This window comes from Larimichthys crocea, unplaced genomic scaffold (assembly GCF_000972845.2).
Source record: "Larimichthys crocea isolate SSNF unplaced genomic scaffold, L_crocea_2.0 scaffold306, whole genome shotgun sequence".
Lineage (NCBI taxonomy): Eukaryota > Metazoa > Chordata > Actinopteri > Sciaenidae > Larimichthys > Larimichthys crocea.
In genome coordinates this window covers 272,329-297,198 of record NW_020854036.1, presented here as the reverse complement: position 1 = coordinate 297,198, position 24,870 = coordinate 272,329, and the positions used below count along the sequence as shown (strand labels likewise).

The 24,870-nt window shown below is 41.6% G+C and overlaps 2 protein-coding genes across 4 annotated transcripts in view; both read right to left on the bottom strand.

Annotated features, from left to right (window-relative positions):
• braf (B-Raf proto-oncogene, serine/threonine kinase) overlaps positions 1-14,559 on the bottom strand; it is a 38,229-nt gene extending 23,670 nt beyond the window's left edge. Inside the window, exon 1 of one of the 3 annotated variants that reach the window (XM_027276110.1) lies at positions 14,329-14,559. In XM_027276110.1, the coding sequence (XP_027131911.1) occupies positions 14,329-14,484 (156 nt within the window). In that variant the 5' untranslated portion in view covers positions 14,485-14,559. The remainder of the gene's footprint in view (positions 1-14,328) is intronic. The other 2 variants (XM_019276632.2, XM_010755026.3) reach the window with 2 other exon arrangements.
• Positions 14,560-16,608: 2,049 nt separating this feature from the next.
• On the bottom strand, positions 16,609-22,185 carry mrps33 (mitochondrial ribosomal protein S33). Its single transcript, XM_010755027.3, has 3 exons — positions 22,002-22,185; positions 17,330-17,562; positions 16,609-17,172 (listed from the first exon to the last, which is right to left on the bottom strand). Exons 2-3 carry the CDS (start codon positions 17,542-17,544, stop codon positions 17,067-17,069), a joined length of 321 nt encoding a protein of 106 aa, XP_010753329.1. The 5' UTR covers positions 17,545-17,562; positions 22,002-22,185; the 3' UTR covers positions 16,609-17,066.
• Positions 22,186-24,870: the final 2,685 nt, after the last annotated feature.

Sequence of the window (24,870 nt, the reverse complement as noted above, 5' to 3'; positions counted from 1 at the left end):
TTCAGCAATCAACTACGACAACATGGAGGCTGGTGTGGTGGATTTATGTGCATCCCTCACTTACAAACTACTATACCCGGGGTTCCCAAACCGCGGACCGGGGTCCGGATCCGGACCGGATCGCCATATCATCCGGACCCGAGATTAATGTAGAATATTTTTTTTTTTTTTTTTTGACAGGCGGTCTTTTCATGCCCAACATTACTTTTCCCTATCCAAGCACTGCACTGAGCAAGCATTGGAAGGTACCAACCAATCGTGTGAGAGTCCTACTACCCATGTGATTCTATCTAGCCAATGAATCGCCACCTTGAATTCAGAGCGAGGTGCTACAAGTGGTCTTGTACGTCAGGGGTCGGCAATTAGCGGCCCGGGCCAAACTGGCCCGCCACAAATTATCTGGCCCGCAGATGACGTTGATTTTATTAAAAAAAAAAAATAAAAATAAAAAAAAAATAAAATATTAAATATAAATATTCTTTTAAACCTCATGTTTCCTGTCAAAATACAACATTTCACAGATTTCACAACATTTATTGAAAAGTAGCTGATAAGTAACGTGACAAAACAGCAGCCCGAACATCCTCGCAGTCTCTTTACTTGACGCACAGGTTGGAACACTAATATGGCACGTGTGTGCGCTGTAACCTGTGGAAAGTAAAAGTGTCTGTGTCCCTCTTGCAACGGACAACGTGAACAAATATTTTTCATTAATGAAAAAAAAAACCAAACAGGTCGGCTCAAATATCAAATATGAATGTGAATGCACATCAGCGGCAGATCTGCGCTGCTGTATACATTAGTTACGGCACGTTGCTAGGGCAGGTTGCCTGTTTCATGACAGACGCAGTGGGCGTAAACGAAATCCGCGAAGTAAGTACAATTAACTACATGTTTTAAGGCCGTAAAACCTAACCACACACTTTTATACACCTTAGTACACGCATTTTATACAGTACTCCCTTAATTAATCAGGACGCAGAACACACGTGCGGTTCTCACTCAGCCAATCACTCAATAACCCCCCCCCCCCCCCCCCCCCCCCCGCGCGGCATGGTCATGGCCGCGATGGAATTATCAGAAAAAAAATTGGCCCGCGTCCAAACTTACTTGCCGACCCCTGTACTATACAAACACTGCTCACTTTACGCTAAGTGTATTCAGTCACTTCCAGTTATCGGTGTTACTGCCACGGTGCTCTCTGCTCTGCTCACATAAACAGATTTTCGTATATTTTTCACATCAGTGATGATCTACGTATCTCTACACTATCCTTAGACTGTTGTTGTGTTCTGTCTGTGCACGAACAGGTCTCACTTTAGCAGCCACATCCGACAGCTTTACCAGTCTCTGTTTGTCATACTAACTAGCTATCTGTTAGCAATGGCTTCTGTGTCTTCTCCTGCCCTGTGTGCCACATGTTAGCTACTCCTCGTCCTCCTTTAGTGATAATGGTACTTGTAATAAATGTAGTTTATTTGTAGCTTTGGAGGCGAGGGTCAGTGATTTAGAGGCACGGTATCAAACCACCGAACAGTCAGTAGCTCAGATAGTTAGCCAGTCCCCTGTAGCCGGTGCGGTACCACTGAAGGTAGCTTCAGCTAGCCGTCCCTGAGCAGTTCCCGAGCAGCCGGGGTGCTGGGTGACTGTTCGAAGAGCATAGCCCCAAACTGAAGCCCACGGTACACCACCAACCGCTCCATGTTTCAAACAGATTCTCCCCACTCAGCGACACACCCGCTGAGAGGCCAACTCGGACATTGGCAGCTCCATTTTGAGAACGTGAAGTTAGCAACATCAGGGGCCATAGTAAAATGCATCCCGGGGGCCAGAGCGGGCGACATCGAGTCTTTTCTTAAACTGCTGGCTAAAGAATAAACGTAATACAGTAAGTGTTATTCACGTCGGCGGTAATGACACCCGGTTACGCCAATCGGAGGTAGGGCTGCACGATATGGCCTGTAACCAATATCTCGATATTTTTAAGCTATATCGCGATACACGATATATATCTCGATATTTTTGTTGTTGTTGTTTTGTATTGTTTATTCTAATAATAATGTCATTTACCTTGTAGCATTGTAAATGCTCAGAATCAATGTAGAACAGTAGATTTACACTTGCTGTTGAGACACACCTCTTTTTATAGCATTTTACACTTGTCATATTTTTATGAAATATTTCATATGTACCTATGAGCACTGAAGCAGTGCAGGATCTACTTGGCTTATGGCACCACTTTTTTAAAATCAATTTTAACCATTCTTCATATTTTATAAATAAACCTTTAATAATTTAACACCCACGTCTTATTTTGAAAACCGGAAGTGTCCACACGCTGCCGTAAGCTAGCGCTGACTTCCCAGTTTTCTCAAAGTATTTGACATAAAGTCGCAATAGGGCGCACTTGAAAATATTGGAGCAGCTGACGTGACCACGCGAAAACGAGAGACGGCTGGCGTGACCGCAGTTGTTTTTCTTCGGAACCAAGTCGTCCGTCTCCATCTTCAATTAACTCGCTCGGGCTCTTCACTTCTCTCCTCACTTGAAACAAACAGTACGCATGCGCGCAGGGGATTTTTCTGGGTGGGCGGGGCAGTGTGCTGCGTGCTGTGAGCAGCACCAGGAGTGACACAGGCAAAACTCCGGAGAATTAAATGCAGACGGCTTAAAACATTTACGTGACAAGTACTCGATGGTCGCGATATAGTCATTTCATACATCTCACGTAGAACAAGCCGCGATATATCGCCCACCCCTAATCGGAGGTCACTAAAATTAATGTTTCATCAGTGTGTGAATATTCCAAAACGATGTCGGACTCCGTAGTTTTTTTCTCTGGTCCCCTCCCCAATCCAATGTGACCAGTGATGACATGTTTAGCCGCATGTCGTCATTCCACCACTGGCTGTCGAGGTGGTGTCCAGCAAACGATGTGGGCTTCATAGACAATTGGACACCTTTCTGGGGAAAACCTGGTCTGATTAGGAGAGACGGCATCCATCCCACTTTGGATGGAGCAGCTCTCATATCTAGAAATATGGCCAGTTTTTAGCTGACCAAAACCATGTCGACAACCCAGTTGAGACAGGAAGCAGAGCTGCAGTCTTACACGCTTCTGCACCTCCATTAGAGCAGCTGCCCACCCAGTCCTTTAGTATAAGACTGTGTCTGTCCCCCGTCCACCTACCTTATTTAAAGATTAAACAAACAGAAGAGGAGTCATCATAAAAACTTAATAAAAATTAAATCAACATCTCCAACAGTCCAAAATATCAGGTCTTTGTCATCTAAAGCTGTCTTAGTCAATGAATTAATATCTGATTATGATATTGATTTGTTCTGTCTCACTGAAACCTGGCTGCAGGAGGATGAATATGTTAGTTTAAATGAATCCACTCCTCCGAGTCATTATAATACTCATGTTCCTCGAAGTACTGGTCAAGGTGGTGAAGTTGGAGCCATATTTGACTCAAGTCTATTAATAAATCCTAAACCTAAACTAAATTATAATTCATTTGAAAGTCTTGTTCTTAGCCTCACTCACCCAACCCGGAAAGCATTACAGCATTACTGCTCCTGGTCCTTAATTAATTTTTATCTGAATTTGCAGCTGGCTTGATCCTTAAAACAGATAAAGTAATTATTCTAGGTGATTTTAATATTTATGTGGACAACCACAATGATAGTCTTAGTACTGCTTTTACTATTACTGGACTATAAGATTTTTTGCAGAAACTCCTACAGCAGATGTTTATCTGATAGTGCTGTGCCAGCAGACTCGTAAATTAAAGCAAGAGACACGTAAATCTGAACGCAAATGGCGTGCCACTAAACTGGAAGAATCTCATCTAGTCTGGCAAGATAATCTCAAAACATACAGGAAGGCTCTCCGTAATGCCAGAGCAGCCTACTACTCTTCATTAATAGAGGAGAATAAGAACAACCCCAGGTTTCTCTTCAGCACTGTAGCCAGGCTAACAGAGAATCACAGCTCTACTGAACCATCTATTCCTTTAGGTCTAAGTAGCAATGACTTCATGAGCTTCTTTAATGATAAAATTATAACTGTTAGAGACAAAATTCATCACACTGATCTGCATTCTGATACAGCAAGTTTGGAGCTATAAAACCTGATATATATTTACTGTTTTTCTCCAAATAACTTCAATAATTTCTTTACCTAAGCTGTCAACCTGTCTCTTAGACCCCATCCCAACCAGGCTGCTCAAGGATGTTTTACCTCTAGTTAGTCCTTCTTTATTGAATACGATTAATCTGTCTTTGTTATCAGGATATGAACCACAGTCCTTTAAAGTAGCTGTAATTAAACCTCTATGACCTCTATCGATCAAGCCTGATAAAACCAATCAGTTAAATAAACTCTAAGCATGCCTTAAGGATATAAAAAGTTGGATGACCTACAATTTTCTGATGTTAAATTCAGACAAAACTGTAAGTTCTTGTAATTGGACCCAAACACCTCAGAAACTCTTTCTAGAGACTTAGTTACTTTAGATGGGATCACCCTGGCCTCCAGCTCCACCCTAAAGAATCTTAGAGTTGTCTTTGATCAGGATTTGTCCTTTAACGTCCACATAAAACAAATTTCGAGGACTGCATTCTTCCACTTACGTAACATCGCTAAAATCAGACACATTGTCTCTCAAGCGGATGCAGAAAAACTAGTCCACATATTTGTTACTTCTAGGCTGGACTATTGTAACTCTTTGTTATCAGGCTGCTCCAATAAGTCTCTTAGGACTTTGCAGTTAATTCAGAATGCTGCTGCACGTGTTCTGACAGGAACCAAGATCAGAGATCACATCTCTCCCATTTTGGCTTCCTTGCATTGGCTACCTATTAAATCTAGAATAGAATTTAAAATTCTTCTCCTTACTTACAAAGCTCTTCATGGTCAGGCACCATCATATCTAAAAGAGCTCGTAGTACCTTACTACCCCTCTAGAACACTGCGCTCTCAGGATGCTGGGTTCCTTGTGGTTCCTATAGTTTCCAAAAGTAGATTGGGAGCCAGAGCTTTCAGCTATCAGGCTCCTCTTCTGTGGAACAAACTACCATTCTGGGTTCGGTAGGCAGACACGTTCAACAGTTTTAAGAGTAGACTTAAGACTTTCCTTTTTGATAGAGCTTATAGTTAGGGCTGGCTCAGGTCATCCCTTAGTTATGCTGCCATAGTTCTAGACTGCCGGGGGTCGGTTGGTCTCGCGCTCTGTTATGCCTAGTCAGGCACGATATTGGTTGAAGATGTAGTCACATCTTCCTTTACTGAAATATCTCTCTCTCTCTGTAATCATTTTCATTCATTGTCATTTTATCATTCATTGTAATTCACTGTTATTTTATCATTCATTGTAATTGTACAATATGTTTTTGTTGTGTTGATTTGTCCTGTATATGTGACATCCATTGCACGTCTGTCCGTCCTGGGAGAGGGATCCCTCCTCTGTGGCTCTTCCTGAGGTTTATTCCACCTTTTTTCCCTGTTTAAAGGGTTTTTTGTGGGCGAGTCTTTCCTCACTCGAACTGAGGGTCTAAGGACAGAGGGTGTCACTCCCTGTACAGATTGTAAAGCCCTCTGAGGCCAATCTACTTTGTAACTTTGGGCTATACAAATAAAATTTTATTTGATATACAATGCATCTTAAACAAACAACTTTCAGTTTTATTCACAATAATTACCAAAATATTTATTAACAACATGTTACATCACTTAACACCATGGAACTAATTAATACTTCATTGTAGCAGAGATGTTGTGATGCAGCAGAGCAACCTTGTGGGTGTTTATACATTTCACACTGAAATAAATCAAACAAATCGATGTCTGTCCATGCAATAATTCATTTACTTCATTCATTAATAAAGTCTATGCTTCCAAGTTCTGGCCAAAGTCAACATACAAAGCAAATGAAGCTGGCACGCAACCACACATTACAACCTGCTGCACCCTGCCCATGTGACGTGTTCCATGTGTTTCACCAGTCTGTCTTTAGTTTGCCTCTCTCGTTCTAAAGCGTCTTTACATGTGATCATGTTTGCATCAGTTACATTAGAATGACCGTTAGATCAAAGAGTAAGAGTGTTTGCAGTCACTGATAACCTTCACATGGTCTACATATAACCCAATCCTACTTTCCATCTAAGGGACCTTTCTGTGTTTAGCACACTCCACAGCCAGAGTTTACCGTGGATGTTCAACTTGGTTGAACTTTGGGCTCAAGTGTAATGCCGGTGTGATGTGCACCGCACATTGCTTGATGCAGTGATAACCGTTCATAAAAGCCATTGAAAATAAATGCATTTCAGGGCACAGTGCTGCTGTTGCTGCATTGTGTTAGAGGGCCATAACAGCGCGTCCCCATCCTTACAGTTGTATGTGGCAGAGCAATCTGTGCTCTCATTGGTTAACATCACAGGACACACTGTAGAAGTCGTCAAACTTGGCAAAGGCGACAAAAAAATTGGGACACGCTAGACTTGTTGTTGTGAGGCGTTGCAGACATCCTTCTACACAGGATAAAAAAGGAACAGTCACTCTAGATGCTCATTTTAGTTTCTCACTCCAAAAATCTCAGAACTCATCGGATATCATCTGACGACATTTTAACTTCTGAAGGCAACAGCATGACACAGCTGAAGCTGGTCACAATGTTGGCCTACTGGGACTGACAAAAACCACGATATTTAAAATATGATATAAATGAAATAAATAAAACGTTGCTGGGATGGACACGTAATACACTGTCACTGCTGATAAGAGTTGCAAAAGGGTGGAAAGTTTCTTGTAAATTTCCAGAAACTTTCTGAAAACTTTCCATGGGAAGTTAGGCTTGGGAATTCTGGAAATATTGCAAGTTGGAAACTTCATGGGAGTTATAGAAATTTATGTGAATTATCTGTAAATTGGGGGTAGGGGTGGGCGATATATCGAATATACTCGATATATCGCGGCTTGTTCTACGTGAGATGTATGAAATGACTATATCGCGACCATCGAGTACTTGTCACGTAAATGTTTTAAGCCGTCTGCATTTAATTCTCCGGAGTTTTGCCTGTGTCACTCCTGGTGCTGCTCACAGCACGCAGCACACTGCCCCGCCCACCCAGAAAAATCCCCTGCGCACATGCGTACTTTTTGTATCAGGTGAGGAGAGAAGTGAAGAGCCCGAGCGAGTTAATTGAAGATGGAGACGGACGACTTGGTTCCGAAGAAAAACAACTGCGGTCACGCCAGCCGTCTCTCGTTTTCGCGTGGTCACGTCAGCTGCTCCAATATTTTCAAGTGCGCCCTTATTGCCGACTTTATGTCAAATACTTTGAGAAAACTGGGAAAGTCAGCGCTAGCTTACTGCAGCGTGTGGACACTTCCGGTTTTCAAAATAAGACGTGGGTGTTACTTTATTAAAGGTTTATTTATAAAATATGAAGAATGGTTAAAATTTGATTTAAAAAAGTGTGTCTCATAAGCCAAGTATGATCCTGCACTGCTTCAGTGCTCATATGTACATTATGAAATATATTAAAAATTCATAAAAAATATGACAAGTGTTAAAATGCTATAAAAAGAGGTGTGCCTTATACAGCAAGTGTAAATCTACTGTTCTACATTGATTCTGAGCAATTACAATGCTATCAAGGTAATAATGACATTATTATTTATTAGAAATAAACAATACAAAACAACAACAACAAAAATATCGAGATATATATCGTGTATCGCGATATAGCTTAAAAATATCGAGATATTGGTTACAGGCCATATCGTGCAGCCCTAATTGGGGGTAATTTAAACAAAATGTATCATATCCAAACATAAATCTAAACATTGTGTTTTGTCATAAGCAGACATGCTAAATAAAACAATTAAAAACATTTCAACAGATTTATTTGTAAGTAGAACTTTATCAAGTTTGAATTATTTTATTGAACAATATTATGTAGTCCATGAGCTCAAATGTGTGTCTTCAATAGTCTCTGTGTGCTCTGGGCTCTAAAGTGTGGTCCAGGTACAGAAATCACCTGTGCAGGTAGGGGGCGTGGCCTCAACAGCCCTGCAGTAAGCAGTGTGCATGTGATTGAGGACTAGCAGATATTCAAGTGTACAAGTACTCAAGTGTGTATTTAAGTTCTCTGTTCAGGGCCAATCTTCAATTTTATAAATTCCCAGTTTATTCCAGTTTGTGCCAATATTTTCCTGTTAATTCCCTTGGAAAGTTTCCAACTTTGAAAATTTCCAGAATCAGCAATCATGTACATTTAGTGGATTTTAAAAGAAGCTTAAGTGGGCAACATGTTAAAAGGAAGTTTTTGTCTTGCCACTGTCACCAAGTGCTTGCTCATGGTGGGAATTGTTGGTCTCTGTAAATAATATTCTAAAGAATACAGTCTAGACTTGCTCTGTATGGAAGGTGTCATGAGATAACTTCTGTTATGATTTGATGCTATATACATAAAATTGAATTGAACTGCTGGACATGCTGACTGCTCTGTATGTTACTTAAACATCAAACTTGCTGCAATGATCAGATTGTGTGTGCAGCTTCAGGAACAAGGAAAACCCAGCACACTTTATTAGAAAGTCAAGATAGCTGTTTGGTTTCCTTCAGTACAGCAGTCATATTCAGACCTGTTCATAGAGTTGCAAGATACCCATGGTATACACGGTATCCCGCTTTGCCAAATCATAAAACGGTTCCTACTATACTAGAAATTCCACACGACGGTACTACCGTACCAGTCTCCGCTACATAGCCGCCGCCTCTGCTCTCCTCTCGGCTTCTAACTGCACGTTTCTCTCTTGTAAACAAACCAACATGGCAACTACTGCGACCAAACTACACAGCTGCTGAATGACTGGCTGTTTGCCTGTTACTGGTGACATCCGGGGATATGATAGACTGTTTCCACACGCTGGGTCCGCCCGTCTGTTAGCTGATTGGCTGTTCGTTGTTTCTGCCGGCAAGTACGAACTCCATGAAGACAGTTCTGCTTCAAAACAAACAATAAGCTAAAGTTCTGTTTCGCCCAGACGCGCGCACGGCTTACAGTCACAAACACAAGACAACACACTCACCGTGGCAGAAGCACCGGGCCTGAGCGGCGAGTCTGCCGCAACGTCGTCGTTAGTGGCACCATAGACATATATACATATATAGAGATATATACACAGACGCCTCATTGAGCAGGTTGGTCCGTTGCTGCGTTACGTTAACGTGTTCACCATATAGGATGTGGAAGATCTGCTATGTATGAACATACATATCTATACAGCTATACAATTGCAGTCTATGTATGTGTGTGTGTAACCTTGGAAAAGAATACTCTTGCACAGCTTTTTTCGTTGTTGCCAGTTACTTTGCCACATCCGAAATGGCGGCGACGTCGACGTACAATTCAGCGTGTCTATGTATATATGTCTATGACTGACACCACTAATTTTGCTCAAAAAACCAAACTTGTTTCAAACTTGTTTCAGTCTAATTCTTACTTCACCAGTATTATGTTTATCATGCACCAAACAACATTATGAGAAATTAATAAGTTTTTATAACTTGTACTTACATTTCAGTTCACAATAATAATAATAATAATAATAATAATAATAATAATAAAAAGGCTACAGTATCGCGATAATACCCGGAACCGTAATACTTTGTCGGGTATAGTATCGTGGTTACTCATTTTGGTATCGTGACAACTCTACCTGCTCTGGAAGCTAATCAAGCAGAAACACGTTCTTTAGCCATAGAAAATAAAACAATATTCCTACAAATAATCCCAACTGAAGCCAGAAAAGCACAGGTACGCACCATTTAAGAAACATGATGTTTGATGTCAGTCTGATCTCTCAACTTTCTGATCCACACAGCTCATCTATAGCATAACACAGTGAGTTGTGCAGTTAGGCTAATGTGTAGGAATATGAAAGTACTGTTAGTGCCCCAAAGAAAGAGGGTGTGTGACAGGGAGGTAAAGCAGTTGAAAACATTCAAGGATCAGTGAGTAGTATTTGTTGGAATCCAGCGGTGTCATCACAGATTGTAACCCCGAACTCCACTTGCCCTGTAGTCCCTGGCATGAAGGACAAACTACAGTGACCACAAAACACACAAAAAACACTCCATCCAGAGCCAGTCGTTAGTTTGTACGTTCAAACATGGCAGACTATGTAGACCTGCAACATCTGCAGATACAGAAGATTCATTCTGAGGTAACAAAACATAACATTTGTTATCTTCAGCTGATTAATGAAAACGGTTATGAATATTATAACCTGTACATAGAGCCCCCCTAAATCTGACACACTGGACATTTAATATGACGTATTAAGCTCTGATTCTATGCAGGTATCTCTGCTTCTCCACACTCACTATGGCCCCGATGCCAAAATACCTTAACTATTCCTTTGACATCCTGCACACTGAGGTATTAAAGCTGTTGATCTCTTGAAAACAAATGTCACCATGTAGACATACCTGCTCTGAGAATCCTAAAATCTCAATCCCAATCAGCTCTAGTCTGCAGTTTTTACCCTGCTGTTAATAAAACTGAACCCAGGCTGCTGACAAAAATGTAGAATGTATGTGAGAAATTAAAGAGTAAAAAAAATCTACACTTCAGCATGATGAAGGTCGAGAAAAGGAGCATCCCGGCTGTCAGACCTCACAGCTACTCACAACAAGACAGTGTGTCAACAGGCAGAACAACCACGTTAATGGAAGAAACCATTTCCGCTTTGCTTACATAATCCTGTTAAGTGTGTTCAGGATTTGATTCACTGACAGCATAACTAGAGTTGTAAAGGGTCTGTTTATTTCCAGAAATGTTACAATGGAAGTTAAGCTCAGGAATTTTGCTCAATTTCAACATTAGAAACCAGATCAGATGTGGTATGATTTGTATCACCAGCCACCTGGTTTAAGTAGACCCTCCAGGAATTCGCAATGTTGCGATTTGCAACTTCAACGCAACTTGAGTGAATTCCTGTGAACTTGGCGGGTCAGGGACGGCCGCACGGTGCGGGAGGATCCCCTTGTGGCTGGCCCCCGCCGGGCACATTTCCTCCGCGGCGGTGCGCCGCAACCAGCTCTGGGTCGGCTTGGAAAGGCTTGGGAGCAAATGTGGAGCTGCAAGCTTTACAGCGCCCGCCCAGACCTCGCCGCTTCCCGGGGCCGTGGACTCTCCGGGGCTCGCCCCCAGGGACGGAGCCCCTAGCGTGACTGTCATATCGCAACTTATCGCAACTTTCACTTCCTCCCGCAACAAAAATGTAAAAAGCACCGCAACTTTCACCGCAATTTTTTTGAAAACCTCATGCAACATCTCACCTATCTCAAAAAAGGCCTGCGGAATCCTGGTGGGACTGTTTAAGGAACTTTGTGGATCTGAGGCACTTTCCTGTTACCGCAATCATCATCAAGATTGCACCAACATCAGCTGCCTTCGAGTGCACTCGCACAACCCTGACCAATGCCTGACACACAGTCATCTTCAACAAGTCTGGAAAGTCATCCAGGGAGAGATGAATTGGAGGCCAGAGAGGAAGTCTTATTTTGGAGCGGGGTCATCGGGAATGAGAGCTCAATTTATTAACATTTTAATTTCTATTATAAGGTTTGTTTATGTCTGCATATGACATGAAATAAAAGCAGAGCAAATAAATTCAGTTATTTACAGTTCATTCTCATAACTTCCTGTTAACCTCCTTGGGAAGGTTCCACTTTGAATATTCCCAGAATTTTGCAACCCTAAACATAACTTTACACTGTGACAGGTTTGAAAGCTGACATTTACCTTTTGGATGTTAAAGAATGCACCCCAGAGTAGCTGTTGTGACTATTTTATTTCTGTTTTGGTCTGGAACTAAATGTCAGCTCCACGCACCAGGGTCAAAATGAAGTTCCTCAAAAAGTTCTAGCTTTAGGAGGTGTACTTTGTGCCAAAACCTTTGTGATAGAGCTTGTTGAACTGGACGTCAGTGCACAGAATTTAACAGCTGACAATTTTGAGTAAAGAGCTGCAACAGTAAACGTAAAGATTTACAGCTTTTCTCTGTTTACTGATATTTTACAAATTAAGCAATTCATTGCTTAAATTAATCAATTTTGAAAATAATCATTAGTTCCTGGGACCAAAAGTTTGATGAAGAGGAATATAAATGTTTCAGGGTGATGGACTATTCATTTGCTAGTTTGGAGATTTTCATATCAAAGTCAAACAAAGTGAAGTCAGCAGCTTTGTGGATGGAAACGTGACGCTCTAGAAAATGTCCAGTGGTGAGATATTGACTGCTTGTTTATGAGCTTAAAACACACAAAGCCATCAGTGTGGCCCTTTAATATTTTATGTTAAAGAGCAGAACAATGCATATGTCAACAATAGGGCTGGGCGATATGGACCAAATGTCATATCTCACTCCCACCTCTCATACTACAAATCCCACAATGCACTGCAATAGCTGACACACAGGTCAAAACCTGTGCACCACCTCTAACCCCGCTGCTTCGGTTGTTTACACACTAATCAGTGGTCCAGTTGACAACTTAGCGACTTTGTCATTATATTTAGTGACTTTTCAGACCCTCTATCCATTCCCCCAAAAGCAACTAGCGACAAATCTAATGACTTTTTCTGGAGTTACTGGAGACTCTGACATGACGACATCAACGAGCAGACAGAGGGGGAGGAAAAATAGAAGCCAACTGGCGGCTCAAGGCAAGAAATGTATAGTCATTTTAACGCAAAAAAGACTATATCCATATTAATGATATGGTCTCGTACTATATCGCCTTTGAAAATATATCAATATAGATTAAAATATCGATATATCGCCCAGCCCTAACTGATGCCCTAACTGATGCAGTTCAATAAGACCTCCAGGAGGTATTAGAATATTAGTAATAACTTTTTGCTGTGCGTGTCCTACCATGCAGGCAGTGAGTGGTCAGAAATCTCAGCCCTGCACTAGAACAACTGTTTGATATGCACACATGTCCTCAATTGAGCTCTAAAACTGACATGTTGAGCTTTATTTGATTAATTGGGAACTGGAACTTCAATCAAAGGGAAGATGCAAACACAGTTAATCCTGATGATGTCACAGTGATGTCATCAGGGGTATCAGAGGTTGGATTTGAAAACTACAAATAAAGAGAAGTCGGTGTTCCAAACATGGGCATTGACCAGGCAGGAAGAGTCTAATAAAAAAGTGATATTTGTTGCATTATGGGTAATGTAGGATTTAATTGGACCATACTAGGAAATACAAAAGTCTTCATATGTTCATCTCTACAGCACAGATTTGTTCCATCTTTTGATATGAACATGACGTGTTCATGAAAAAAAGATATTTTGGACCTTAAGATGGAGCCAGGAGCCACATCCCGCAAGTGTAGAGGAACAGATGACTGGGGGAGACGTTTTATGAGCACAACAGACTGATGTTGGTAGTAATAGTATATATCATAAAGTGGAGTGTAAACGTGCTGTAGCTGCTGTCACGGTCCAGCAGGGAGGCCTCTGACCTGCAGACTGGAGACAAATGTCCAGGCTCGGCTCCATGGTCACTGTGAATTAAATGATGAGGACACAGCCTGACTGATAGTGTGAGTGTGTGTGTGTGTGTGTGTGTGTGTGTGTGTGTGTGTGTGTGGACATGGGGGCGGTGATTGTAAAGCCTGGAATCCAAATAAAAAGTAGCCTGTGTAGCTACATTACTCCTCAAAAAACACAAGCACGACTTGAGTTAGCCTCCACCTCCATCATCATCATCACCTCCATCATCATCACCACCATCATCATCCCTCTGAGGTAAAGAGCCTCAGCGGATTGGTGAAAATTGAACTTTATGCACATTAGAATTCACCACAATGCGTTAGAAAGCGGTGTAATTGCGTGTCTTTGTTGCGTCAACAGCGGTGTGTGTGTGTGTGTGTGTGTGTGTGTGTGTGTGTTCTGCTGGCGCACCAGGCTGCAGCTGCAGTGAGCCTGGAAAACCAAAGCCAGGAGCGACTGGAATAAAGCAGGCCCGAAATAAACACAGGCTCCGCCGAATAAAAGCCTTCCCCTCCCGCTCGCGTCGCTCTGTCGCATTAGTCTGTCCGGTGTCTGCCGCGGCTCGTCAGAGCTCGGCTTCCGCACTTATCGTTCACATTTAGTGCATCGTCTGAACCCCCTGCGCCGCATCCCCCCGCGATCCGTGTTACAGCCGGTGTTTCCTGAACATTTACATCCAATTACCTCCGCTCAGAGCCCGTGTCCCCTGCCCAGCTCAGACCCGCTAACCGACGCCGCCGTAGCGCTTACCTCCTCATCCTGCGGACCTCCCGGGATCTCCGACGTGCAAGAGGAGTCCAGCCCGGCACCAAGCTCCACCAGGCCCCGCTCTCTGCCCGGCTCCCGCTCCGCGGTGTCTCCGTTAAAGACGGGCGGTGGGGACTCGGCGCTGCTCAACGCCGCCATTTTAAACTGCGAGAAAGTGAGTGGAAAATAAAGGAGGGAAACGCAGGCTGCGAGTCCGGCCAGCAGGGGGAGACAGAGGCACGGAGCCGAGCCCCCACAGCCTGACACTGACAACTGACTGCTGACTGACACAAAGATCCGCTCTTATCATTCATCCATTCATTAATGTACTTATTATTATGATATGTTGTTAATATGATCAAACCCTGCTTCGTTATAGGTTTACTTAGTCTCTACAATTTGAATTATTAATCGCGGTTACAAACACATATTTACTTTCATTTGGTTCAAAATTTAAAAAGCTCATCTTAAAAAGTACTTTAAAGGTCCAGTGTGTAAGATTTTCAGAATAAGGCAGACATTGTATATAATATTCAGAACTATGTTTTCATGCATGTATGATCACCTGAAAACAAGGAATTTTTTTATTTATGGGAATTAAAAATTATTCTTTTATATCTACAGCAGCAGAAAGTCCTCTTTCATGAGGCCGCCATGTTGATACACCATGTTTCTACAGTAGCCCAGAACAGAAAAACTAAATACTGACTCTAGACAGGGCCCTTTAAATGTTGTTTCTCCTTTATACTAGGAAGATGGGGGTGATGTGAGGAGATTGCAATGCAATAACAACACAGCTTGATGCAACTAAATCCTACACACTGGACCTTTAATATAAAAAGAGCCCCCACACACTCTGTCTGTGCACTATGACCCCTCCGTTTTCTCACAGTTAGTCACTGATAATTTCATTAATTACAACTTTATTTTCTGAATATTTACCACTTGTCATCAAGGCACATAAGGGCATTCATTGGTCGGGTATGTGTACACATAAAGGAATTTCACTTTGCTTTCAATGTGTATGCACAGATATAGACATAAATACAAACATGAAACTACCATTATCAATACATGGATCAATATGTATAACAATAATGTTTTCAGACAGAAGATAAGATACAATGGTGCAGAGAGCAAAGGGTGTTAAAAGAAATCTGATTTTGGGTGGCAGTAGATCAGTCCAGTATGGACAATGTGGAGGATGGATTGATAGCTGGAGCGGTGCCAGTTCAGCTCCTGGTCAAATAATAGGTGCCCTTGAGCAAGGTACCAAACCCCTAACAGGTGACTGCCCATCTCTCCACATGTGCATGTCTATGATCCCTGTGCGTGTGTTTATATATTTTGAGTAAAATGCATGTAAAAATAATCTCCCCTCGAGGGATCAATAAAGTATCTATTCTATTCTATGTAGCAGGTTCCTTTATATCCATGAGATAAGTGGTTATGACAATAAATACAGTATAAACAGTAAGAATGATGATATTCGCATGTTTAAAGAACAAAGCTGAATTTAAAGTGTTCATGGTGACCTGTGGGAACAAACTATTCTTGTCTGTTTTGTCATTTCCACAGAGCCTCTCCATGCTACAGAACCTGAATATGAAGACCGTTAACCAGAATGCATCATCTCTCTCTGGTCCTCCATGTCTCTGCTCAGATGTCTTTCCACAGTTGATACAGTACACATGTTGCCCTCATTAAGCAAATCTCCAAATATACCAGCAAATGAATATACCTAATCCACCATCCAAGTAGGAATATGGGGATATATTGGGTAATTCAATTGACTACTCCAAACCACACAAGCTTTCTGGAGACTTTTGAAAATGATTGTCGTCTAATGCAACTTCCTGTAGCAGGAGCTCGTGCTTGATCATTTATGAGGATTTCTGACAGATTTGATCAAAATTTGACTGGCACAAGACAGGGCCTAAAGACAAAGTCATTAATATTGTACGACAAATTTACGTTGCCAGATCTAACTCACATGCGGTGGGATTTCTATGGGCTCTGAGAGTGTGGCATCCACAGGCGGTTGGTTGTCCAGTCTTGAAGCCACATCTGTAAATATGAACTTGGACCACTAAAAGTTTAGTTTTTACAAGGTTCCACCACTGACATGTGAGACGTAGGACATACGCCTGAGTAAGAGGCACCTACGTCTTTACTGGGACAGGTAATACGTGTATGTGAAATATAACCAACATCTGTGTTGTGTTGTAGTTTTACTGCAGTGTGTGTGTACAACAGGTAGAAAGAGCTTTGTGACACTACACATTACTCACATTCATTTTATTTTGAAAACCAAAAAGATGTCAGTTTCTTTACATCATTTTCAGCCACAAACAGATAACAGCAGCTAATTTAACATGAGGTACAACACAGCGGCAACAGACCAACATTTGAGATGTGTTCACACATTGTATTTTATACGCTCTCACACAATCAAAACTATCAGGTTGTTTCAGTAGTACCCAACTGAAAGCATTTGATTGGCTGTTTGTTGCTCCATACTGTTTCACCCTTGACAAAATGTTCAACAATAAAATGATGGAATCCACTTGAGTATAACAGACATAGATGAGCATGTCTCATATGACAAAAAGAGCTGGACAGTCCTGACCAGAGTCAATGGAATTCTTTCAGGATTATCATCCTCACTCAGTAATACAGTCTGCTGTGACAAAGGAAAAGGAAAGTCCCGTGTAAAGATGGAGCAGTAGACATGTCGCAGCTCATTTCTTCTTGGTCGCTCTCTTCCCCTCTCCTTTCTTTGGTTTCCCTTTTCCTCTCAGTTTCCTCAGACGACGCATCTCCTCCTTGAAGTCTTCGTGCTCGTCTCTGAGAAGGAAGATAAAACATTGTTACATAATTGCTAATGGTTAGATTCACACATGCTCAGAGTTTCTCTGAGAATGGACCATTCTGACTCACTGATTAATCCTTCTTTGTCATTTTCTGTAAATGATACTGAAAGGTTTGTTTGGGTTTATTTTACCTGAACAATCCCATGAACCTGAGCTTCTGGGTCATGGCGTAGTAAATCTTATGCTGTGGGTACCAGTCATACACATCCTTCTTCTTGGCCATGGGAGGCTCCTTGAACAGCTGGACCACCTTCATAGATCTAGAGTCTGTCGGACGCACAACCTCCCCAAAGATCTGGGCACTCAGTCTGGCCATGCGCATGGCGTAGCTGGACAGACTGGCCATGACTGCTGAATTTCAAACCTGAGACAAGTAAAGGAGAGATCCCAATATTACATCTGTGGGGCACTGACTGATCAGGTGAGACACTCAGCTTTGTGTTTTAAGTGTGTGTGTGTTGTGCATCAAGCACTTCCAATTGACAGGTGTGCTTGCTGATCAATCACAGGCATTTACATCTAAAGAAGTAACTATTAACTGATTTCACGATTAAGCACGGTTTAGTAAGTGTAAAGGCTCACTGAGTTGATCCGTCACTTACAATCAGTGACGTAGTAGTAGAGTGTTCAGTGCAAAGTAAAATCTGCTGTTCTGAATAAGTTTGAGATAAGTGCAAAAAACCTATCGACTAAGGTTTCATTCAAGTGTGCTGGGAGAAGACGAGACACCAAAAGAGCTACAGGTGCGCCTCAAGGACTTGTATCCAGTGGATGATGCCCCAGGAAAAAAAAAAACAAAAGAGCAGATTGGAGATGCAATCATAATGTAGCAGTTTCTTAAAGCCCTGAACCCCAAATTGCTCACCTGGGTAAAGGAACGGAACCCAAATACTTCAAAGGAAGTAGCAGAGACGGCAGAAGCTTTTTTGGCTGCCCGTCATCCATCCAGAGAATACATCAGAGTCAAGCCCTACCCACCCACACCCTCTGGTAAGCCTGCTGGCTTGAATGACTCCAGATTCAAGAACTCTAGAAATAGTTTCTCACCCTCTAATTCAACTAAATGTGAGCCGAGAAACTCGTCATGAGGAGTTCACAATGACAACGTTACATTTTGTCGAGGGACAGCTAATATGGTTTGTGTGCTTGGTGAAAAGATAGGGTACCCCATAGCTCAGGTAATGATGCAAGTAAGCAACTTCACCTCAAGCCTGCTGAAACAGGTCTACAGCATGCTAGGCATTCAAGGGGTGAAGACCAGTCCCTACCATCCACCAATAGATGACCCTCAAGTCGATGATGAGGAAGTTTGTGAATGACTCTGGGTCAGACTGGGCTTCCATTCTTGTTATTTGCGTACAGGAAGGCCCCACAGGCATCAACTGGATTTTCACCTTTCCAACTGCTGTATAGACAATGGATGTCTTGAAGGAAGCCTGAAAATGAGAGACAAGCTTGACCACTTCCAAGAGCTTGCCAATGACAATCTGGCACAAGCACAGCAGAGGCAGAAGCAGAGCTATGACAAGGCTTTTAAGGAGAAGAGTGTTCCAGGAGGGCCAGAAAGTTCTCCCGTTGCTGCCAACATCGGACAGTGGTGTCCTTGCCAAGTAGCAGGGACCATACAAGATCACCAAAAAGACTGGCCCTGTCACATATGAACTGTTTTTGCCAGATCACCGGAAGAAACGTCAGATCTTTCAAGTGAATCTTTTGAAAGACTGGGTGGACCAGCCATAGCATTCTAGGACCCTGTTGGCACGTGCAGTCGCTGATGAGAAGGAGCTTCAAGAACAGTATTTTCCCCTCTGCAATGGATACACCAGTGTATCCTGATTTGAGTCACCTGCCAGCAGTATCCTGATTTGAGTCACCTGCCAGCAGAGAAGTGCCAGGAGCTTCACTGTTCAGTTTGAAACCAGGTTGTACCTGACCTACACCTCATCAAACATCACATACATCTGCATGCAGCCGAGCAGCAACCCACCAGTGACACTACTTGTCGCATTCCAGCCAAACTTGTTCCTGAACTGAAGCAGGAAGTGAAGGAAATGGCTATGGGAATCCTCGAGCCATCACATAGTTAGTGGTGTAGCTCTGTGGTGTTGGTGCCAAAGAAGGACGACCCAAAACAGATTTTGAGTCAACTTTTCAAAATGAAATGCAGTTTCTGCTTTTGATCCGTATGCAATGACAAGGGTGGATGAGCCGATTAAGCGTTTGGGACATGCCAACTTTCTGACGACCCTTGACCTCAAAGGTTACTGGTAAGTACCCCTGACAGAAGTATCAAAGGACTTAACAACGTTTAGAGTACCAGGGGGCTTATTCAGGTTCACAATGATGCCTTTTGGTTTGCATGGAGCACCAGCAACATTCCAGAGACTGGTGCATGAGGTTTTGCGAGGTGCAGAGGATTACGCAGCAGCCTACATTGATGACATTGTTATCTACAGCGAGACCTGGGAGGAGCATAACCAACATCTTGCTGATATCTTCCAATGCATCCAGAGTGCTGGTCTGGTCAATGCAAAGAAATGTCACATTGCCAAGCCTGAGGTTCAGTACCTTGGGTATGTGATTGGAGGTGGTGGTATCCAACCCCAACATGTGATGAACACGGTCTGTATAAATGTGATGAACACGGTCTGTATAAATGTGATGAACACAGTCTGTATAAATGTGATGAACACAGTCTGTATAAATGTGATGAACAGTCTGTATAAATGTTGATAAATGTTGAGTGTGCCTGACTTTTTTTTATTAAGCAAAATACCAAAATCGAATACAAACTCTCAAAGAGGACAATCAGCAATACAGAGAGAAAAAAATAGTACAGTGTGGAGTGCAAACAACAGTTAGGGGAATCATTAAACAAAAACACAAGAACAAATAAAATAGAGGGAAATAAATAAAATACAGGCATACAAGTTCGACATAAACAGAGCAGCGAGAGGTAATTTAAATTTAAATGTGATTTAGAAAAGTAGGAGACGAGAAATATTTAGGCTGAATTTTTTGGCACTTGTTTAGCTTTTTAAGTGATGAAAAAAATATCTTGAATTCATTAATAAAACAAGAATAAGAAGGTTTAGAGTTTCTCCATTTTGCACAATGAATATGGTATTTACCCAAGAGTATAATAACATTTATGATGTCAGAAACAGACAAGGTAGGATGATTAAAATAAAAGATAATATCATATAATTCGAATGGCTGTATATCTTCAATTTTCCAACTTCTTATATGACACCAAAGATTATGTGTAGTGGGACATAGAAAAAAACAAATGCTCCAGGGTTTCATCTTCATCACTACAGAAAGAACATTTGTATACCTCATATACCTTATAACCAAATCTTTTCTTGAGAAATTCTGCCACTGGATACATTTTGTTAATGACAACTGAATTGAAATGAAATGTGTTTCTTTGACTTTAGGTGAAACAGGCCATTTTATTTATTTTGAGTGTGCTTTGTCTAATGTATTTGAAGTAACAGAATCAGATCCCCGCCAGATGACCCTTCTGTCAAAAATCATGAAATATTTTAGCTGTCAGAAAACTAGTAATAAATGTGTTATTACATTTTTTTCAGTCAAATTACAATGACCCAACATTAACTTAGGTAAAACTGATGGAGAGTTACTGTACATCATAGAATTTTTAATCAATTGAACCAGAGGCAGTGGAATCATTTTACATAACTTGGTATATTCTCTTCGAGAGCAGTTTAAGTTATATTTTTCACACCATTATCATCCATAAGATCTGTTACATACATAATGTCTTTCTTAAACCAATCACTTTTAAAGATTGATTTTTTATTTAATGTTATTACTCTGTTGTTCCACAAGGTTGAGTTCTGGAGGCAGAAGTTGTGGGTAAATATCATTTTCTAAAAGTGTAGCATTTGCTTATGGAAATTAGATAGCTTAATCGGGATCCTATTCACATCGTAATCACATTTAAAGACAAAGCCCAAACCTCCTATTTTTTCAAACAAGGACCTAGGAATGTGAAACCACATGGAGTCCGGTTGTGACAGGCAAGATTTTATCCAATTAATTCTAAAGGTACCAACCATAGATTCTAATTCTGGAGCTTTGATGTCACATTTGTCATATTCCTTCACAAGCTGAGACCTTTTAATGTAGTGGGTTTTATTCCTCCATAAAAATTGAAAAATAATTGTATCAGCTTTATTTCAGTTTTGTTTTTGTTTTTTGAGGAGATGTAAAGGGAGTAGCAGGGAGCAGCAAGTGATTTCTTCATGTGCAAAATATGGTTAGAAATATTGGCATCTTCTCTTCTGATCAAGTATTTAGTTATCGTTAGCCCTAGATATTTAACTTCTGATTCAACTCTAATTGCGGCAGTAGAGGAGTCAGAGCTTGTGTGAATAGGAAACAGCTGACATTTTTTAATATTCAGAGATAATGCAGATGCTTTGGAAAAGAATGAGATGATGCTGAGAGTTCTGTCTACCGACGCATCATTCGCAAATTGACTTATTTTAAACTTTGTTGAAAATTGTTATTCCTTTTATGTCATTTGAATTATTGGTTAATAATGTTAACAGTTGAGTTGCCAAAATAGAAACATGGGGGGAAATTCCACGTAGCACTTTAAAACTCGGAGTGATTGCTGTGTTCAGGAGACCATGCTACCGATATCAGTACCATCATTAATAGATATAGATATCATGTTAACAACGTCACAGAAGTGCGCGTGCCTCACTCTGACCCCGTCGCGCTCATGTCAGCGCGTGCTTCTCAGCAGTAACAACATGGTGTCTGTCTTACCTGTGGTGTACCTGTGGTGACGCACGCTCCGTCCTTCAGCAGACAGTACACACGCCGTGAACACACGCTGAGCTCCGCTTACATGACAAACACGGTTTAATATAGTGGCCTGACGGTAACCTAACCTTCACACTCCATACTGCCATCACACAGCCTACTGCGCATGACACAGCTGCCTCGGAGCTGATTGGTTAGTTGCTTTGTCTTCCGGTTGACTTTTTCCTTCCGGTTTGTGTAAAGTGATATATGTTTGATAAACTACACACTCGTGTATTGATTAGTTCTTATTAAATTAACGCTACCAGTCTGTTCTTCATCACTGCAGTTTAATATCTATTTTTAGATAAAAGTCTCTTATTTTGAACACTCCAGCAGGAAGTCCGTCGCTCTAAAGAGACCTGAGGGTTTGACAGTTCCTGTACAAAGTTCCGGTTCAGTCGGATGTTGTTTCTTAACTTCACGGCCACCGTAGGTACGTAAGAAGGCTGAATATGTACGTCATCTTTAATAGTCCACAGTATAAATGTTGCCATGAAATGTAGCATTGGTTCTCAGAGGATGGATCCTGATTACTGTGTGATCAGTTTTCACTTTGACAGATTTCAACATCAACTTGATGGATGGTCCCATTAATGAATCCTAAAGACTTTGCTTACTTTTCATGATATTGTCTTTCCTATTGGATGGATTGCTGTGTAGTCTGTACTATTTCATGGTCCCCTCAGGATGAACTGATGTGTCAACCTTCATTTTTTTCAAACACTTTTTTGTTTGTGACCAAATCTGCCAAAACTAATGACATCAGTGACATCCCTGTCAGTCTCAGCTACATGCTCGATGCATGCTGACATAGAAAACTTCCATCCATTATCTGTAACCGCTTTTCTTCATCAGGGTCACATGGTCCTGGAGCCTATCTCAGCTGACTTAGTGCGAGAGGCGGGGTACACCCTGGACAAGTGGCCAGCCTATCACAGGGCACATAGAGACAAACAACCATTCACACTCACATTCTCACTGGGAGGAAACCGGAGTACCTAAAGAGAACCCACGCAGACATGGGAGAACATGCAAACTCCACAGAGAAACAACCAGCCGAGGTTCAAACCAGGAACCTTCTTGCTGTGAGGCAGCACTAACCACTGCTGCTACCCATGATAGAGAAATTGTAAACATTAAACCTGATGAACAGTTTAGCATGTTCGTCATTGTGAATATTTACAAGCCACTGCTGCAGCATGGCTTTAGACTCTTCTTTAAAAATCAAACATTTTAACTAGATTACATATAATTTACCAAAGAATACACAGTTCACATGGGGTATACGATAGTACACACACACTCACACTTGTTTCTTCCCCAAATCAGATCAGACTAGACGTGTTCATGAGTTAAAAAAAATATAAAATGTGCAGAGAAAGGATCTGACTTTTATCCAGAGTTCACCTTCTTCTCAGGTCAGGAAGCACGTGTTTGATGACTATGTTGCTGTCGATCACAGTTCAGTTTTACACACACTGTACTGATGAGTACTTGGTACAGTTCTTTTTTTTTTTTTTTCATCAGACCTACATAAGAGTCATAATTTCAAATGAAAACCACTATAGACCAGACCCCTGAGCATTATCACCTTAGTGCCCAAATTATTAGTCAAATCTTTCATTTCAATTAAACTACCACCTTTAACATAATTTATTCTTAATTCATTTTACTTTGAAAGGTCAGACCAGTCTTCCTGTGAATGTTTGTGTCCAGAAATGAAATCACCATATCATCATTGAGAATATCTCTCTCCTCTTTCTCCACATGGAGAGATCTGCGGACCAGAGAACTGTCCAGAGAGTCAAACACTTTCAGCAAAAGCTGTTTTGAATCTAATATCTAAATCAATAGCCTCCAAAGCTCTGTATAACTGTTTTTATATGAGTGTGTTTTTCAGAACTTGTTTTTCAGCCCGTGTTAAATAAACACACTTTTTGTACACTTTTCTCTAAGCCACAGTCAGTTTGTGAACAGTCCTAAAGCTGTCATCATCTCTAACCGACCGATCTCATATTCTCCACCTCACTGGGACTAGTAGTTGATCAGAAAAAGTCTAAGAAGAAATTAACCATCCTGAGAGTGTCTCTGACAAATCAACAGTACAGGTGCATTCAGTGTAGAGGAAGTATTACAGCCAAGTCTGTGCAGCTAAGTCTGAGTGAATGCTGGTTTTCAAAGAATCATAAAGAAATGTTAGAGGCCTGCATGCTGGCAGCACCTGTAGTTTTTTGGCAAAGAAGCAGAGAATGCTGCTACATGGCAGCAGTTTCTAGTGTGTCTTTACAATGTATGGCCAGAAGAGGGCGCCAGATATGAAGGAACAGGAAGCTGCAGCCACAGATGCTTCTGGACATTTTCAAAGCTTTTCCTGCTGAGCGGAGTGACACCGCCTGACAGGAAATAAATGGGCCATGAACACGGACTTGCAGCTCAGACTCAGGCAGGGACAGGTCAAAATGAATTAGAGGCACCTCTGCTACACACAGCGTCAGGATTCAAGTTCTATTCTGCCCTTGGGTTTCACTAGAGCAACACATCATTACTGTGCACACAAGCTTCATGCATGTTTATGTAGAAAAGCATCAGACAGAATGAAAAGCATTTTGATGTGAGTGTGAGGGTTGTCCTAAACAATAGTGCTGCAGGAAACCTCATGAGGTCATTAAAGTTGCAATCAGTATTCCTTTTAGCAATCCAACAATTTCTGAGAAACGTCTCCACTCCACTGTGTCCACCACCTGGTCTCCAACAGTCTGTCTGCTGTTTGGAGCTGAGCAGGTAGTGTACAAAAAACATCTGCCTGCTGCTGGATCAGAGCTCTGACACT